Source organism: Ambystoma mexicanum, chromosome 7q, assembly GCF_040938575.1.
Source record: "Ambystoma mexicanum isolate Mex_15411 chromosome 7q, UKY_AmexF1_1, whole genome shotgun sequence".
Lineage (NCBI taxonomy): Eukaryota > Metazoa > Chordata > Amphibia > Caudata > Ambystomatidae > Ambystoma > Ambystoma mexicanum.
In genome coordinates, this window is record NC_090941.1 from 1,124,040,051 (window position 1) to 1,124,059,965 (window position 19,915).

General features: G+C 43.5%; 1 protein-coding gene across 1 annotated transcript in view; it reads right to left on the minus strand.

Annotated features, from left to right (window-relative positions):
* The window catches only part of LOC138528211 (extracellular calcium-sensing receptor-like), a 131,929-nt gene extending 112,716 nt beyond the window's left edge, over positions 1 to 19,213 (minus strand). Inside the window, exons 1-2 of the mRNA XM_069639666.1 lie at positions 19,155 to 19,213; positions 3,193 to 3,484 (exon numbers count right to left, since the gene is read on the minus strand). Of these exons, the coding sequence (XP_069495767.1) occupies positions 3,193 to 3,484; positions 19,155 to 19,213 (351 nt within the window). The remainder of the gene's footprint in view (positions 1 to 3,192; positions 3,485 to 19,154) is intronic.
* Positions 19,214 to 19,915: the final 702 nt, after the last annotated feature.

Sequence of the window (19,915 nt, forward strand, 5' to 3'; positions counted from 1 at the left end):
TATGCAGTGAAAGGTGTATATCCGCAGAGACGTGATGGGCTGTGAGAACACGCCTGGACACTTTCACCCTAACACAATGACAGATGTTATGGACCACCTGGGTCTTGTATAGTTACTCAATTTAAATCCATGTTGTAGGAGGAGCAAAGGGTTCCAGAACAAAGGAATCTTCAGAAACAGCAGTGTGCAAATCTATGCAGAAAGGCACACGACAGGTACTGCTGAGGCGTGGCAGCGATGATCACCGGAGCACAAGGCAGTGAGGAGTAACAGAGGCACATCAAAGCAAGTGCTGAGTCAGGTGGCAAAGCACAGAGCTATGCGCTCGGCAAGCTGGAATGAGACAGAAGGCAATGGGCGGGTAGAATGCTGGTCAGTCATAATATCGGAAAAAAAATGTCGAAAGACAATAATTTAGAGAAAAAAAATGTCAAAAAAAAATCGAATTCTTTATTTATATATTTTTGGGGGGTTTCGCGAGTAAAAAAAAGGTTAAAAAAAAGGGGGGTTAGGGGAGGATCCCTCCCAATTCGAATAAAAAAACGTAGTGAAAAAGAAATTCAATGTTTTTTTTTGACATTATTTTTTCGAAAAAATGACTTTCGACATTTTTGTATCCGATATTATCACTATGAACCGGGTAGAATATCCACGCCCGCAGGCCTGCGAGTAAGGTCAACAAAACGCCCTTTGTCGGATCCATAGGGATCCATGGAGAGTATGTGGCCTCCAGACTGGCCAATATCCAAGATGGCTACAGGGTCTCTAGCGGTGTCTCTAGAGGTGCCAAACGAAGGCCATGGAATGACGTGATGCTGAGTGATGTGCATGGCACAGTGTGGTCTGTAAAGTGTCCTCAGCAGGCAGGAGCACTTTCTACTAACTTATCATTTGCGATGAGAAAAAGGAGGTCAGTTACAGTGTCATGAACCCGCTGGCGCTTCTACTCGTGCTTGCATTCCAACTTCCAAAAACAGGGAATTGCGTCTATATATTTGGGCTTAGAATTTTAAGATTCCCTCTGACAAAAATATTGACTGAACCACTGATGATGTGGAACACATGCATATTTTGCATCTTGTGCAACCAGGTTGTGGTCTACTGACCTCTGAATTACAGAATAATGCCCGTGTGTCTCTGCAGAATGTACACCTTAACTCTAGACATGCCATAGATAGTTATTAAAGGCAGCCCACTTTCTCCACAGTACCTTCATTGATTTCAGACACATGTACTCTTGAACATGTGCATAACCGTTCGGAGGTCTCTTACGGAATGCTAAAAATAAGACCATCATTTGTTTTAAGGTGGTTATTATTAATTCTGTTCGAGACAATTGTTCATGTTTCATCAGACCCTCGAGACAATCACTAGACCACTCACAATACATACTGGCCTGAATTCTGATCTTCTTGACCTTTCTGCTCAGATGGTGTAATGATTATCTCTCTCACCGCGTCTACTCCGCTTGCTTCATCCTATCTATTTCCTCATGGTGCGCCACAAACTTATGTTCTCAGCCCTCTCCTTTTTTCTTTGTATACGATTCCTCTGCCTGATCTGATTTCCTCATGGAATCTCTCTTCTCACTCCTCTGCTGAAGATACACACATTTTCTTTACGTTTCGCACATGTTCCTCTTCACCTCACTGCATGACAGTGTTTCTTTTTGTTTGATTGCTATCAAGTCTTGGATGACCTCGCAATATTGTCATCTTAATCACTATAATACAGCTGTTATTTTCTTCCCCTCTTCTTTATCGCCCCCTGGTCTATTCTTCTTTTTTCCTCTTCTGCTCTTAATCTTGGTGTTACCTTCGATCCCTCTCTTTCTTTCTCTCGGCACATTACCAATACTGCTCGCTCTGCTCATTTTCATCTTTGTAATCTTTGGCATGCTCAGCCTTTTCTCTCATTTCAGGTTACTAAACTTCTGATCTATTCACGTGTTTTTTCCTACTTAAATGAGTGTTCACTTCTTCTACTTGGTCTTCCCAAGTCTCATCTTACTCCTTCACGCTGCGTCTTTAACTCTGCGATGTGTCTTCTTTTGCAGCTGCCTTTACGTTCTTCTGTTACTCCATCCCTTCATTCTGCTTCATTGCTTTCCTTTGATCTTTACATTATCTTTCATGTTCTTTGCTTTGTCTATAAAGCCCTTTATGGTCTTGCTCCTCATTATGTTTGTTCTCTTGTTCCTTTCTACTCACTTCTTCGTTCCCTTTGCTCTCACGCTCTATTTCTTGTTCCTGTTCCTCAGCCTCCTTGTGTTTCTGCTCCATTTTGATCTTTTTTCACTTCGTGCACCTAAGCCGTGGAATGTGCTTCCACTTTCTATCCGTGCGTCTTCTAGCTTTCATATTTTACGTTCTCTACTCAAACCACTTCCATTCTTTCTCCTTCCTCTATTTAGTTCTAGTTATTGATTTTGTCATCGTGTCTCACTGTTTATATCACTGCTGTTGTTCATTGTGTAAAGTGCTTTGGTGAAGGCACGGAATAAATTAAATAAATACAAATACAAAATATCATTGTCTCATATGGCGGCAGACCTCAAACCACAATTCTTTCGACCCTTAATCCATGATATTTACACCACCTGTAAACAAAAAGAAACATAGAACAAAAACACTTATGATTCAAGCAAAAGTTATATCCTTGGGCCTTCATGTGGAATGCATACCATAGACCTAGGTGTGCAGTATGTACTCTTACTGTGCGCTTTGTTTTCCCAGTGGGCTGCAGTGGACAGAGTGGGAGCATATGCAGTCCATGAGTGAAGGGTCCACTCCATGGTCTCCTACATCTGGGGGTACAGTGCCACCTGGGATTCACCCACATGATGGGGGTGTTGGGGAGAGCCATTAGCTGCTACCAAAGCACTGCCCAAATAAGGCCTGCCCTGGGCAAGCAGAAATTGACCAACAGAAGGATCCCAAAGTCATGGGCCCATAGCAGCTAGTAAATTGAGCCGAGGACCATTGAAAGAGTTCCCCCAAAGACATTCATCCATTCATCTGTGCCAAATGTAGTATTCCTTCTTGCAGTAATCACCAGTAATTTAGGTCTATTTCACCAATGGTAGTATATATCTGCAGTAATATTGAGATTATTGAATGTATTAAATAAAATATTTCTAACATAAATACAGGTAATCTTCATGCTCTTTTATCTTTGGCCAGTTTTATTTACCTGCGGGTAGTGAAGCACCCCCATAATCCTGGCCATAGGCACAGTTAATGATGACATTGTTTCCCCAATGATTCCTGCCAACAGTGGGTGTGATGGGCACCGATAGCCCGGAACCAGCCCAGCTTCTCCTGAGAGAAGCTCCAGAACACTCTCAACGGCTCTGTTCTCAGCCATGCAGGAATCAAAGATCCGGAAACCGAGGGAGATGTTTGGCAAGAGATCAGGAGTTCCATTGATTTCTTCTGTGGCATAAACCATGGCCAGCACATCCCGGTAATATCGGATATTGAACCTATAAGAAGGTAGAGTGCATAACTATTAATAATGTGTCAATAAAATCGTATATTTTGCATGGTATGGTGGAGTAATGTACACAATTATCATTGTCATTCAATCGATATCCATAACAGCAACAAACACAATATATTATAACTTTTAAATTTACAACTGTGCCATTTTAAAAGTAAATAATCCTTGCATTTATGTTTACAGGTTACCCCAACTTTATTTCGTTGATGTGAAGTTCTTCGGGGGGGACGATTGTGTAAGTGCCCCTGAGTAACTCTAGTTACTCTGCATGCCATAGTTAGTAGTGTGGGCTTCACTGGTAGGTGGCAGAGTATAGGGAAGGAGAGGGAAAGTAAGGCGGAAGGGCTTGTAAAATGCCTTTCTGCTAATAATGTTGGCCTCGCTGCACATGGCTCTGTAGAGGAGATGAATGGGGACCTCTGCTATTGTGTTGATGAGTGCAGGTCAGAAGCACCGATTACCTATGTAGCATTATGGATGATCTGAGAGGAGTGGGAGAAATTACTCTGATTCGGATATCCATAAGGGAGGCCTGAGGGTGGGGAATCTGTAAGGGAGGTGGAGGGTGGAGAAATCTGAGAAACATGCATTCCCAGGGTTCTCTCTGACAAGAGAGTGTGAGAGGATGTGATATGTAAGCTGGGCCTTGTGGGCTGTCTGATAGGGAGTGAGTGATGTGTAAAATCTGTACGATGTTAGCTGTGAGATTGTTAGTGGGGCTGGAAATATAGGGAACAGGAGAAAAGCTAGTGAGTGCCCAGATAAGAAACTGCCTCAGATGCAGGGTCGAAGTTGAAGAGCTATATCCTGAGCAGTTTCATGAAAATCTTCTGGTCCTGCTTAAAGACATTTGTGATGACATCTTTGATGTCCTGGGTGTTAGTCTTAGAAGTGCCCGCTGGTGGCGCAAGTTATGGTTGCTTAGCTTACCATTACTCGTGAATTTCTGAGGTTCTTCGGTTTTACTTATCACCATAACGTCCCTTTAACAAAGCTTTTTCATTGAATTTCATGGGTATTTATCAGTGCAACCTAACCACAATGTCCCTTTAACAAAGTATTTTCATTGAATGTCATAGGTTTTTATTAGTGCAACGTAACCATATCCTCCCTTTTATCAAAGTTTTGTCAGTGAATTTTATAGATTTTTATTGGCGTAACTTAACCATAACGTCTCTTTAACAAAGCTTTTTTCAGAGAATTTCTTGGGTTTTTACCAGTGCATGCTATTATACTTACCCAATATTTTTTGTCCAATTTGCAATATTTAACCTGAAAACTCTGCCATTTCCCACCTTCTAGGATAATTTTTAACACTTCTATACTTTTTCCACTGTTTTTGCTCCCGTCGACGTCCGCAAACATCTGACATCATCGCAGACCTTCCGGACAGTGCCACATGACCATGCACTCGCGTGTGGCATGATGACATGTCCATGAACGCATTCGCACTTTGCGTTCGGGTCATTGCTTCGAGGACAGTTTGGAACTGCATTTTCTACTGATCAGGAACTTTCAAGCTCAAAATGTCCCCTTGCACAGCTCCTACGCCTATTCCTACTCATTATCCATTATCAATCTAGAACAAAGCACATACTTGGAAGAATAGTAGCAAAACTGCTATTTATCTTAAAAATGGCATCAGCTATTGCCATCCCTCCTCCCCAAGAATCACCACCACCACCAGCTGGAGGACCCACCCAACACAAAAGCGCAGTATTTCCAAAGACAATGAAGAGAACCAAGAAGATGAGGTAGACGAAGTGCCTACCTCTAGCACCCAGAGAGAATCATGGGTGGGGCAGTTCTTTGCTACTGTTGGGAGTCTACCAAAGGCTAAAGCTACACAAGTGAAATGGACTAACTGCAGCTTTGCACTCAGTTGCGGACTACCTGGACATTACTCCTACGGGACCACCTCCATGTGCCGCCACACCAAATCCAACCACCGCAATACTCTCAGAAAGATTGTTCCTTTCTTAGCAAGTAGTAGACCGTCTTCCTCCACATCATCTTCCTCAACCAATACTGGAACCACACCGCCTACCTCTGTGGGAAACACAATCCCACCAGCTACCTTGCAAGCAATAAAAAAGGATGTTGATCAATGTCTTTCGAAGACAACAGTCCTCTGTGTATACTGCAACACATCACTCTGCAGGGGGAAGCAATTTCAAAGTGCTCTTGAAGTGTAATCAAGGAGCATGAGAAACACTAATCAATAAATAAATAATGAGGGGACCGGACCATTATCCTCCATTCCAGGCCCTGCAATGGGGGATAAAGGCCATTAGCACGCCTGGTTCGCAAAGCGGGAACCCAAGGTGCTACGAAATAGATGTTTCTTCTTATAGCGGGACACTACAATCAATTTCCAAGATGGCCACCATGGAAAGGGAAGGCAGTGCTCCATACAGAGCCCCTCTTCCCTTTCCATAGCAGCCTGCAGAAGGCGAAGACATAACCACATAACCATATTACCACAAGCGATGTTTTTTCCCTCTTCCCTTTCCATGTCAGCCTGCTGAAGGTGAAGACAGAACCCTATGACCATATTACCCCAAGCACATTTGTTTTACTTTCAAACCTATCCCACTTTCAAATAACTCTACCACATAGCCGGTCCCAGGTGCACATGGCCACTTTACCCCATTTTTTGTCCCTCACGGTCATGGCCAGTAGCCAGATTATCCAGGTCTATTTTTTGTACCTACATTAAAACACAGGCACATTTGCAAACCCATGCTTTCAGGTCCTTGCCAATGCTCCTTACACGAGTTTGCTTGAAATCCGCCCATGTTTTATTTTTTCAAAAGTATCAAAATGTATGTACATACAATAGTCATATAACTTTCCCCCAAAATTGACAAAATCCAATCAGACTTTACACAAACATTCAAGGTTGGGTCTATAATCCTTCAGAAAACATTTGTCCACATTCGTCAAATGGTTATAAAGTTATAAGCCATCTAAAAATGTTGAGACCCCCTATAATTTAGCCCCCTCTTGAGAAGATCCCACCAAACGTTACAAAAACATCTATATCTAGATTTATAATCGTTTTGCAAACGTATGTGCAGATTCGTCAAAAGGCGCCACATTTATAAGCCTTTATGTCATTTTTGGGACTCTCCCTCTAATTTTGCCCCCTCGTCACAGAATCCCACCATAATTTGCAAAACCTTTCAGAACGAGGTCTAGAATAGGATTCAAAAACTTCATGCAGTTTCATTGAGTGGTGCTAAAGTTATAAGCCATCCAAGAATTGCTTTTTACCAACCCTGTAAGTGTCCGTGAACTTCACAGGACCGCTGAGGACATTTACGGTGAAAACACCAGCTTTTTGGCTTCTTATGGCCATAGCCCATCCCATCCTCACAGAGATTGTTTGATAAGTTTGACAAGTGCAATGTTGTGTTTTTTTATATGTTTTTACTGCGATATCCGCAGAAACCGGCCAATGTCTGCAAATCCAACATGGCGGGCGTTTCTAAAAATCAGACACACTGCACGCTTTTTACCATCCAATCAGTGGGCGCGTCCGATGACTGCAGACATCATGTCACCATCTAAGCCAATCGCAGGCCTGTCTGCGGACCGAACAGGGAAATGGGTCCGCAGACCGAACCCAGCTATCACAAACTTTTTAGGACCTAATTTATGGTTGTTTAAAAAAAACTACTGGACGTATTTCCACCAAATTTACAAAAGCATGCTTTCGGGACCACGCTGCCACTCCTGATGAAAATGCATGCAGCGGTTTGGGCTGTAGGCGTGAGCAAATTCTTTTCAATTCAGTTTATGAAAAAAAAAAAATTGGAACCCCCCCAAGAACTTTGCTCCCCTTGACGAAACCTCACCAATCTTGCCATAATTCAGAGTGGGCCACATAGTTTTTCTGCAACGTATGGTGAGGATTCGTCCAGGTGTAGCAAAGTTATAAGCCGCCCAAAAAGTGCTCTTCCTATGAGTTGAGCAACTTCACCATAACTACATGGCTACTACCGCAGTCCGTGTAATATATATATTTATAAAACCAACAAAAAATGTTGTTAAAGGGACGTTTTGGTTAAATTGCACTACTAAAAAACCTACGGAATTCAATGGAAAATGGGGACGTTATGGTTACAGGTAAAACCCCAGAAATTCACCAGTTATGGTCAGGTACGCAACCATAACTTGCGCTACCACCGTGCACTGCTAGGACTAACACCCATGACCTCAAAGATGACATCACAAATGTCATTGATGACATCACTGGTGCCATCACATGTCTGGTTCGCACTTTTTCTGTTCACTGACATATGTAGGGCAGGTGGTTTTATTCACTGAGAGGCAGAAAGTGAACATTCAAAAGGTACTATATTCGTAGACCTTACCCTTCTCATATGTCCTTACACTCTTTTCTTAAGGGTTAAGTCACACCATTTAATACATGTATATAGGGGAAGAAGCAGGCTTGAAACACAGCAATTATTCTGTGCATGAAGACAATCAGTTAGGTTATGAACACTTTCTCGTATTACAGCTGTTTTTTTGCTTACTTTACTTTCCCGATATGTGGGCATAGTTGTGTGTGTTGTGCTATCTTTATGGTTTGTGTGTAGTAGTACACATATGTTGTAAGTGAGGGGGTTTTATGTACTTATTACATGTTTCACAGTATGCGAAACTCTGAAAATAAAGCATTCAGCACTGTACTATGTAACATGCCAAACATTTGAATATTGGACCTCTATGGTGCATGCTGCAGACAATGCCTACGTTTCTGCATGAGGTGGTTGCTATACTGGAAAGACGTCTGTAGTGCAATGGTGTTTATAGAAATGGATTGTATATTGAATTATGTATCTCATGATAGTTCTCCGAATGACCTCTGATAGTTTTGTGACAATATTATATTAACAATCCCTTGTAGAGGCTTGTTATTCAAACTAAAGGCACATGTGATGGCATCAGTGATGTCATCAATGTCATTTGTGATGTCATCTTTGAGGTCATGGGTGTTAGTCCTTGCAGTGCACAGTAGTAGTGCAATTTTTTGTTGCATACCTTACCATAACTGGCAAATGTCTGGTGTTTTTCAGTTTTACCTGAACCATAAGGTCCCTGAGGCAATGTTTTTCCATTGAATTTCATAGGTTTTTTAGTAGTGCAACTTAACCATAACGTCCCTTTAACAATGTTTTTGGTTGGTTTATTTCATAGGTTTTTAGTAGGGCAGTCGATCCCAAAAGTTTCTTCAGTATAGATTTTTCAATGAAGGTGATAGGTTTGTAGTAGCGGAATTTAACCATAACGTCCCTTTAACAACGTTTTTCAGTGAATTTGATTCTTTTTTATTTGCGCAACTTACCCATAACATCCCTTTAACAAAGTGTTTTCACTGAATTTCATAGGTTTTTACCAGGAAGCCATTTATTAGTTTGTGTAGCTGTGCCATACAGCATACGAAATTGATGTCTCCATACCGATGAGCATATTAACCACAAACTGTACGTCTGTGCGTATATAGCGGCTGGCATTCAAACTGCTGGAAACAGCATGAGTTCTCTTACATACTGCTACCATTCACCAAAGTGAATAAACATGTACAAATAGCATCATGTATGCACATTGCAAGTTGAATGAAGTAAGTTAAGTGTGCAAACTCTGTACAAACAAACAGACCAAAGGCATAGAGTATGCACCATAATGGAATGCACCAGTACACAAAGTGACGTGTGCGTCCAACAGTATTACCATACTGCCGCTGTACATGGAAATTAAGAAGTAAATAGCAGAGTAAGGAATGCAAAATATTGAGAGCAGAACGTTACTGCAACGTGATAACTACACTGAAGTCTCTCCTAGGATTGTGGAATGTGTGCAGTGTACAACAATAGCAAACCATGGTATTTTTTTTTTTTCACAACAATACCAAACACTCTAGAATGGCTGGAAGAGAACGCCCCTCTTCACTAAATGAGTGACAATAGTAACTGCATTGGCAAGCAGCACAGTCTTAAAAGTAATGTAGTTAATATGTATTGCTTTACGTACACTTCTTACATATGTTTGTGTGTAACAGGACATACCTTACATTGAAGAAATGCATCAGAAGCAGCACTTGTTCCGCAAGAGCATATAGCCACACAAAATCAATGAGACGCTGTAAAAAGCAACGTACATAGCCTGTACGTAAAAATTGAACGATTGCTAAACATTTACTACTACCCCTACCCTGTCCTAATACTGCCGATGTTTCTTACAAATTAAACGTTTACATGTAAACTGTTTGTTTGTGTGTGCATAGTTGTTGCTTTGGTCTGTAATTGCATTGTGCCTCTGTAGTGCACAGTGCTACCTGAGATGCCTGCAGGTAAGCAAATTGGAGGTTTCCTACTGAGAGTGCACCTGCCCGGCGTATGTCCAGTCACAACGGCAGTGCCCGTAGGACTACAGTACTGGCATCATGTCCGCATCTTCTCAGTAACTTTCAATTAGTCGTAGCACCAGACGTCTGTTGGTTGCACAGCTATACGTATGTGTATGTCATCCTCTGTTTCCTGGTAATGCTGCCCCTGTCGCCAACCCTACTGATTCATGCAAACACTCCTGCTGCCAACGGATTTTGTGTTGCAAAGCTACTGAGTTATGGCTGCGTCAAGCCTGGCTGCCTCATGCCCATTAAGAACAAGGAGCAGGATGCTCCAGTGTACAGTGGGCGTGTTAAATGGCCCATTGCTTTGATTGATGAGCTGCTTGCCCTTCCATGACCCGTGAAACTGACACACCGTCTCTGCACTTAGCACCTCGAGCTCACTTAACAAGTTGCTCACTGCAGTTTGTACAGGTGCATAAATTATTGCACTGCACATATGACAGTCCGTAGTGAGTCTGGGAAAAGTGAACGCTGTTGCTGCATGCTTACTCAGGGACAGTTAAATGTAAGCACAGCTAAGTAAACAACACAATCTTCAGATCTAAAAGATTATGAGTGCCAGTTGCAAAGGTACTGTGGCCGCCTGCAGCTGCCTGAACAACTGTTGTGTTGCCATGCCTAATGTAACTGTGTGTCTCCTGATGAAAAGCTTTCCTATGTGGCAAAATGCACTCCTCTTCCTCGTGCCATCAAGTGACAGTACTTCCCTTCGTTGCACAGATTGCAATATTTGAAGATATACAAATAGCAGTTTTGTGGCATAATACATGTCATTACCTGTGGTGAGACATTCAGACATATGGCAGCGCCACTGCACAAGCTGTTTAGGACTAGTGCATCAGACGTTGGATATATAGATTCGCTGTAGTATTGTACTGTTCATAGCAACATGGAGAGTGGCCCTTTGTTCACAGGCAAGAAGAAAGGAACACAGTGGGTATTGGGAGAGAGTTGCAGTCGATGGCTTTCATTCGCAATGTGTGTCCAAGTCCCTGCCCACCCTTTGCAGTAGCTATTACAATTACCTGCTAGCAAGATGATATACAGTGCTATAATATTTCATTGGTGACTATTTTGCAAACGTTATGCTTCCAACACATTCTTGCTCACACCACACCCAGAAGCATTATTACACAATCTCTTAACTTCCACAGACCCTTTTCCATGTGCACCATTCTGCAAATGGGCCGGATGTGTCATGTGAAATCCCATAAGTAACTCGGTGTCGGCATACTTTTTGCGCTGTCTGCAGGCATGTCGGAATACATTTCAACCAGGACAGCAGATTTCATATGTAGTGGTGGCTCTAAAAAAAGCCTTTTGTGGATCTATTTTTTAGATGCTTTTAAGGAAACACTGTTGTTGTGGTTTTTATAGAGAATTACATTTTTCTGCACTCTGCCCATTCTTACAGTAAGCTCTTCACTGCATCCTGTAGATGGAACAACAAAATACCATTGCCAATATTGGACAAAGAAATGCCATTGTCATGGAATAAGTCCGCATTTTTAGAATCAATCATGTCATTGTTGCAGAAGAACATTGCAGCATTGTACAAAAAAGTAGCCATTCTTCAACTGATGATACACCTTCCGCCCTCTCGCTGTGAACAAACTGCATTAGAGCAGTTGCATATTCTTAGTGGTATGCATAAGAAAAGGATTTTCACTTTTTATACAGATTTATATTTTTCTGTACTCTGCACATTCTTACAGTAAGCTCTTCAACGCATCTTGTAGATGGAGCAACAAAATACCATTGGCAATATTGAACAAAGAAATGCCATTGTCATGGAACAAGTCTGCATTTTGAGAATCAATTATGTAATTGTTGCAGAAGAACATTCCCGAATTGCACAAAAAAGTAGCCATTCTTCAATTGATGATACACCTTCCGCCCTCTGGGTGTGAACAAACTGCATTACAACAGTCCCACCCTCTTCTTGGCGGTATAGATGACAATAACAACAATTGAACCTTGGATATGGACAGATCACTATCTGATTTCATTGACCATTTCAGACCTTCCTCAACCTAAATCTACTAAACCTCATGCTCCTCCTGCCCTCGCCCGCTGCAAAAAAAATATAACACTCGCAAATCTTCTCCCCCTGATCCAACCTATCACTAATCACTCTAGCCAGATCTCTAACCCTAATGATCTAGTCGACCTGTACAATAACACCATCAACTCGGCGATTGACGCCATTGCGCCGCTGAAACTCACTAAATCTAAACCTACTGCCCATCTTAACACCTGGTTCACTCCCACACTAAAAGCCTTACGCAAAGAGAAACGACACACAGAAGCCTGTTGGAGAAAAAAACCTTCTCCACACAACAAAAACCTTCTCACTACCCTTACTAACAGCTACAAAAAACAAATCATTCAGGCAAAAAAAGAGACCTTTAATGACAGAATCAATAAAGCAAACTCGAATACCAGGGAAATCTTCTCCATTCTGAGTGAATTAGAATCCCCAATTGCACCCATGGACTCTTGTACCAAAGACAAAGCCTGGTGCACTAACATTCAAAAAGCCTTATGCAACAAAATCACTATGTTACAAGACAAAATATTAGCCAAAAAATCCACCCTCCACAACATTGCCCTCTCTACGCAAGAAACTATCCTCCAGGAACTTGCCGCCGACCAAACTAAACCCCCGAACCAATTTAGCTTTGGAGCCATTTCTATTGTGCAAACTAAGAACATCATCATGTCCTTGAAACCGTCCCTATGCCTTGGTGACACCTGTTCAGCCCCAATTATTAAAGAGGCTGCACACAAACTAGCCCCCTTCGTCACATCATTTATTAACTCTTCATTTAAATCATGCACTGTGCCAACCAACCTTAAAGATGCCTGGACATTACCTCTCTTAAAAAAGTAAACCTGGACCCCAATGTCCCAACAAACTATAGGCCCATAACAACTGTCCCGTTCCTCCTTAAAATCTTAGATAAAGCTGCATATCTTCAGATCCAATCGTATCTGGAGATCAACAATCTACTAGGGACAAGACAATCTGGATTAAGACCGAGACATGGAACCGAAACGGCTCTCCTTGATCTTAAAAACCAACTAGATGAGTGCAAAGACAGAGGAGACATCTCTATTCTCCTACTCCTAGACCTATCAGCTGCCTTCGACCTGGCAGATCACAAGGTACTTTGTAATCACCTCAAATCGGCAGCCAACTTATCTACAAAAGCCACGGCATGGATAAATTCATTCCTGGACCAGAGAACCATAAGAGTCTTCTCACCCTCATCAGCAGCGGATCCAGTCCCCGTCACCTGTGGAGTCCCTCAAGGGTCATGTGTTTCCCCCACATTGTACAATATTTTTACAAAGCCTCTCTTTGATATATTGGACAAACTAGGGGTCTCACATACCAATTACGCCGATGATACCCAGATTCTTATCCCAATCCAGGGTGACTATGAAAAGGACACCATGCTCATAAATAAAATCTACCAAATCATCCAAACCTGGATGGCCATACATGGCCTATGTCTTAACAACGATAAGACTGAGCTCTTAATCATCGGGTCTACCAATAAACTGACTAAATTAACCCCGGCTTTACATTTCCATCATGATCAATGGCATCAAAATCAAGGTAGCCAAGGAAGTTAAAACCTTAGGATTCTACTTAAACTCAGCTCTCACCCACGACAAGCAAGTAAATGCTACAGCCTCAGCAACCAGTTACACCTGCAAACATATCCACGTCTGCAAACCATACCTATCCACAGATAGCTGCACCACCATAGCGCAAGCCCTCATCCTCTCCAAATGAGATTACTGCAATGCACTGTACCTAGGCACCAGTAAACATAACATGAACAAACGCCAAACCCTGCAGAACAATGCCCTTAGAACAGCCCTAGGAATTCCCAAAGGGCAACACATATCTGTCCATAGAAGAGCCATCAACTGGCTGGCCATCAATGATCGTATCAAATTTAAAACTCCGAACATTACACACAATTGTCTGAACAATAAAGCACCTGCATACCTCACAGAAAAATTCACAAAGCACACTTCTGAACGACCCATCAGAAAGACCCTCTCAAACAGCATCAAAGTCCCTAACTTTAAACTGAAAAGAACTGGTGGGTCCAGCTTCCCAGTCTAGCAGTTCCTCTCTGGAACTCCATCCGAGATGCACTCAGAGCCACCCCTTCCTTCAATGTGTTCAAAGCTAATGTCAAACTCTGGCTTAACACCAACGACTGCTTAATGCCCTAACTGCACGTAATACTCTGTACATTTATTGTAAAATACGTGTAACTGTAACATATCCTACATGTAAGTCATCCGACATTGTAACATAAGAAATGTTTGATATATGTAACATATCTCACTTGTAAGTCTTCCGACATGGTAACATAAGAAATGCTTGATAGATGATCCTGAAACATAGGAAATGTAACTTATTTATGTACCTGTAACCTACGATTTATTTTCTGCAAGCGCCCAGTTGCTTAACGGCCAGGTGCGCTCTATAAATAAATAAACAATACAATACAATACAATATAATTTTCGCAGTGGGAAAAAAACACTTCACTGCTTTCATCGATCTCTTGAGTTGATGCAACAAATATGAATAAGGCGCATAACCCAAATGCTGAGCTCCGTACTGTACCACAACAACATGAAAAGGCGCGGAAGTGACCACTTTGTTGCAAAGGTCAATGACAAAGCCGAATTGCAGACATCGGCAGCGCACCACAATGCCTCTACTCCTACCAACCCGAAATTGCCATGCAAGTCTCTTTCCTGGGCATACTTGTGCAAGTGTACCACAAAGGCATCACCCAGTAACAGCACTCTGTGTCTCTCCATCTCTGCCAGTCTGAATGCACTAAGTAATGCAAGAAAATGTCACCGCCCCATCCTATGAAGCCGAACCTAAGCAGCTAATTGGATAATCCTCACAGTCACATTCCCATTGGCCAGCATGCCTAGAATGGCAGAATGTGGCACGTGCGCTTTGCGAACTAGTGCAAGTTCCGTGCCCCAGTGAAGCAGGAGGAGTACTTCTTCCTATTGGTGCGCTTTCCTGTGACGCACACCCTGAGCACCTGATAGGACAATCCCTAAGTCCCATTTCCATACGCCAGCATCGCGAGAAGCTCAGAATGTGGCACGTGTGCTTCCCCAAGTACAGCGAAGGCCAGGCCCGAGTGAAGCCGGAGTCCTTCTTCCTATTCCTGCACACCCTAATCACCTGATTGGACAATCCCCACAGTCCCATGTCAATTTGGCAATATGCTGGGAAGGGCAGATTGTGGCACGGTTGCCTCCCAAAGTACCGGAAGGGCCGCACCCCTGTAAAACGGGAGCAGTCCTTCTTCCATTTCCACTATCTTCTCTGCTGCACTACCTCATTGGGTTACACGTAAATAGGCACACACGTGTCCACCAATCGCATCAAAGCCGTCATCATCCAACACTGTCACTCCCGTACAACACTTCAAATGTACTGTTGCACATTTACAGTACAAGTGTCGTGCTATTCCAAAGCACGTCCACTGCAAATTTCAGTAAAAGTTTGCACAATTTCTCCATCCCCATACATCCACATGGCTACCCAGGATGTGGCACGTGTAATCCTGAAAGTACCATGGAATCCGCTACCTTTTCGTGATAGTGAGGGAGGTGTAGGGGGTGGCAGGGGAAGCAATATCAAGCTGGGTAGGAGATTGAGTCTACCATCCTAGATGTATAAAGTTTTGCTTTTTTCTTTTTTTTATGTGCTTGCAAGCAACTTTTTTTGTTTTTTCTCTTTCTATGCATTTCTGTTTTGCCTCTACTCACTTTTTTACTACATTCCGGTCAATGCTTCTTGCACAGTGTAAAAGAAAACAGCATTGCCAATGGCACTCAAATAAATGCCATTTCTATGGTACCACTGCATATGTTGCCACCTCATGATCTCATAGTGGGTGGAGAACATGCTAGCAGTCTGCATAAATTCACACATGCTTCTGTTTCTAACACACCTTGCGACCTCTGGCTGGAGACAAATTGCACCGGCATGGGCACTTACTCCTCTTGGTGTTATGGATGAGAAAACACCATTGGCAGTAGGAAAAATCTGCATCACTGCATTCAGCAACCTCTTCAGGTGACGGACTAAACGTCCACACGACAGTTAACCCTTATGTAAACTTCCATAGTGCACCTTGACAAAATCTACGTTCGTGATGGAGGCCACATATCTGCAAAGCTGAACCATCCTGCTGAAACTACAGTCACCCTGACAGACCCAAAAAGCGTCTGATCCTTCCAACCCGAAATTACCAGCAACGCCTCTTTGCACACAACACCTGTGCAGATGGCGCACAAAGGTATCACCAACAATTAGCACTGTGTGTCTCTCCATCTCCACCAAACTCATGACTCAGAATTGGAAAGATATGGTACCGCCCCTTCCTGTCAACCACGCCCTAAACACCTTATTGCCTATTTCCCACAATTCCATTTCCATGGCCAGCATGCTCGTAATGGCAGGATGTGGCACGTGCGCTTTCCCCTCTACAGTGAGGGCCACGGCCCAGTAAAGCTCAGACAATACTTCTTCCCTTTGCACTTGCATTTTTGCAGCACTCCCCCATTGGGTGCTGTCAAATTTTCAAACACGCATGCAGCAATCACATACAACACCTCTGCATTGCACAGTGTCATTTCTATACACCACTCCATATGTACTGTTAAACATTGTTAGTACACGTTCCGTTTGATTCCAAAACCCAGCCACCAGAAACTTCTGCTAACAAATGCATGATTGCAGCATCACCAAAGATCCTGTGGCGCACCCAGCACACCTTTGGTCATGCACACAACAGTGCAGCCCTTGCCCACACCCACCACAACACTATGGATAAATGCGTGCAACCATGTGGGCAGCTAACATTATGCACAAACATAGCATACGTACTGGCACTTCTACCCAACTCCCCCACACCATAGAACATCCATTCACAAAAATGTGTCACAATTAGCAGAATCCACAAACATACCACAGCCTGCACCGCCCCTACACACTACCATTCACAAAGTCTTGTGTCACTGGCAACCATTCATTACTTCAATAAATCTGCACACATCACACTAACCAAGCACATAAAAGCTGCACTTCAACCATACCCTTTTCCATACTCACATTATATAAACACTGCAGCCTGTGGCCACACTGCACACCTTATCACTGCACCACAACCATGGAACGCACAATACACGCTTTTCAAGTCTCTTGTGCTGCTGTAGCACGGCTAGAATGTGCTCCACACCCATTCTCTAAAGATCACCACTCTATGCCTCATGTACTGTCAAACCTGCATTGCTGAAGTGGGTGTGCTCCTTGCAAACATTCCCTGCACCGTAATGCACCCAGGCATGTCAGCATATCACAGCTACCACTGTGCACATACACACCACTGGGACCAGCACTCCTACCCAACCTCTGCACCGCAATGGAGCTATAGAGCGTTAAATGTAACAGTTACCATATTCTACAAACATTACACTGTCTCCAGCACCCCTACACCCTTTCATTCGCAAACTATGGTCTTACCCACTTACCGTCAGAAAGTATTGTGTCACTGCCAACCTACCCACAAACTGCTCACAGCATTGCCCCTACTCCAAGCAATCTGTACACAGCGCACTATCCAAGCACATATAAGCTACACTTAAACAATACCCTCTTCCATACTGACAATATGCAAACACTGCACCCGGTGTCCACACTGCGTGACGTTTCACTGCTCCATCTCCAACCACACATGAAATACTTTACCATGTTCTAACAGTGACCTGGGAGTATAGCTCAACGGCAACGTGCGTGCCTTGGAAGGAAGACGACACGAAGCAACACAGGTTCGCTCCCCGGGTCCGCGCTTAGAAACCTCTGGGTGTTTAAGCGCGTTATAAATACGCAACTAAGACAAAAAAAAAATAATTACGCATCCAAAAAACAAACAATTCCTGTAACAGCGCCTCGATGCCTGTGGGAGAGAGCGAGAGCACTTTAAAAATGTAAAATAAATAAAATAAACCTCACCTACAAAACCAAACGTACACGCAGGGCAGTTCACTTCTGCTGGTCTATTGCATTTGAAATGTGCTCCACACCCATTCCGTACAAGTCACCACCTCTAACTGATGTAGAGTAACAAATGCATTACTGCCGTGAGTGTGCTCAAGCCCTAGGCTCTTGAGTGCATGGCCTACGGCATACGGCCTTCTACTGAAGAGTCATAAATTCATTACTGCCATGAGTTTTCTCAAGCCCTAGGATCTTCGGCCATACACACAATAGGCTAGGCCTTGAACACAGCCACTGCAACCTAATGCCCCCATGCATGTCACCAAGTACGACAATCCACATACAAAGCACTGCCACCAGCACTTCTACCCAACCTGTGCACTGGCATGGAGCTATGCAGCAAAAGTGGAACTGTTACCATAATGTAGAAAGAAGCCACTGTCTCCTGCCCCCCTGCGCACTTTCATTCACATACTATGGCCGTACCTACTTCCATTCACAAAGTATTCTGTCACTGCCAACCTACCCACATACTGTTCGCAACTTTGGCCCTACTCAAACCTATCTGCACACACCACACTATGGAAGCACCATCTCTACCGAAGGCAGAGTCAGACATGCATTGCTGCGGTGGGAGTGCTGAATGTCTAGGCTCTTGACTGCCTGCCCTATGGCCTACGGCCTTGGGCCATGCACCCAATAGTTTAACCCTTCAACAGACCCACCTCAACTTCATGCACCCCTGCATGCCACCATGTGCCCAACTACCGCAATACATCCACACAGTACAGCCACCCACGCTCCCACCAAACCTATGTTATGTGCAAATCACTCCCTTCTGAAAATCACCTGCCACCACTCACCACGGAAAGAGGATGGTGCAAACAGGTCACGGCACAAGCTATCGGGCTGTTACAACAGCTGCCTCCAATCATCACACAAAGTAGTCACCTGTCTAGGTACCCTGCAATTTGGCACAATACGTAGCCACTACTCCAGCTTCTTCCACCTATAGACATATCTCACATGAACCACTTCTCACTCCCTCACTCTTTCCCTCCCATCTTGCTACCAACACATGGCGTACGGTATATTTTCCAGACCCTTTTGCTGGCGCACTCTCCTCCGATACACCATGTTGGCGTTTCCCAAAACCTTTGACTCACAGCACGCTTGCCTCCAGCCAACCACTGGCCATGTCCAATGTTTGCCGATATAACTGCATACCGTAGGCCAATGAGACTTTAGTCCACGGAGCAAACAGGGAAATGGGTCTGCAGAGCAGAGCCAGATATCACAAATATTGAGAGACGTACATTTCAGTAATTTGCAACAAAAGTACTGATCAGATTTGCATCAAAAACACAAAAGCACGCTTTCTGACCCAAGCCCCCGTTCCTGCCGTAAATTTGGTGCAAATCCGTCCAGCCGTTCGGGCTGTAGCCGTGCATAAAGTTTTTGCCCATTCAGTCTATAGAAAAAAAGTATACGGCCCTGTCAGGTTGATTCTGTGAAGTATGGCGAGGTTTTCATGCAAGGCAGCAAAATGTGTGGTTTTTCCCACAGATGCAATGGAAACAAATAATTTCTCACACCTCCAGCACAAACCGCTGGATGGATTTTCACCAAATGTGCGCCAGGAGCAGCAGCTTGGTTCCGAAAGCTAATGAACATTTGATGTAAATCAGTCCAGTAGTCAAAGTAGGTAAAAATAAAATAATGATATCTGGGTTCGTTCTGCGGATTCACTTCCCTGTTTGGTCTGTGGACAGGCCTCAGATTGGTCCGGTGGGTGGCATGATGTCCACGGACATCAGACACGCCCTCTGTTTAGATAGTGAAAAGCATGAGGTGCGTCATATTTTTGGGAAACACCCGCCATGTTGGATTTGCGGATGGCACTGTGTTAGAAACCTGAGGCGTTTCT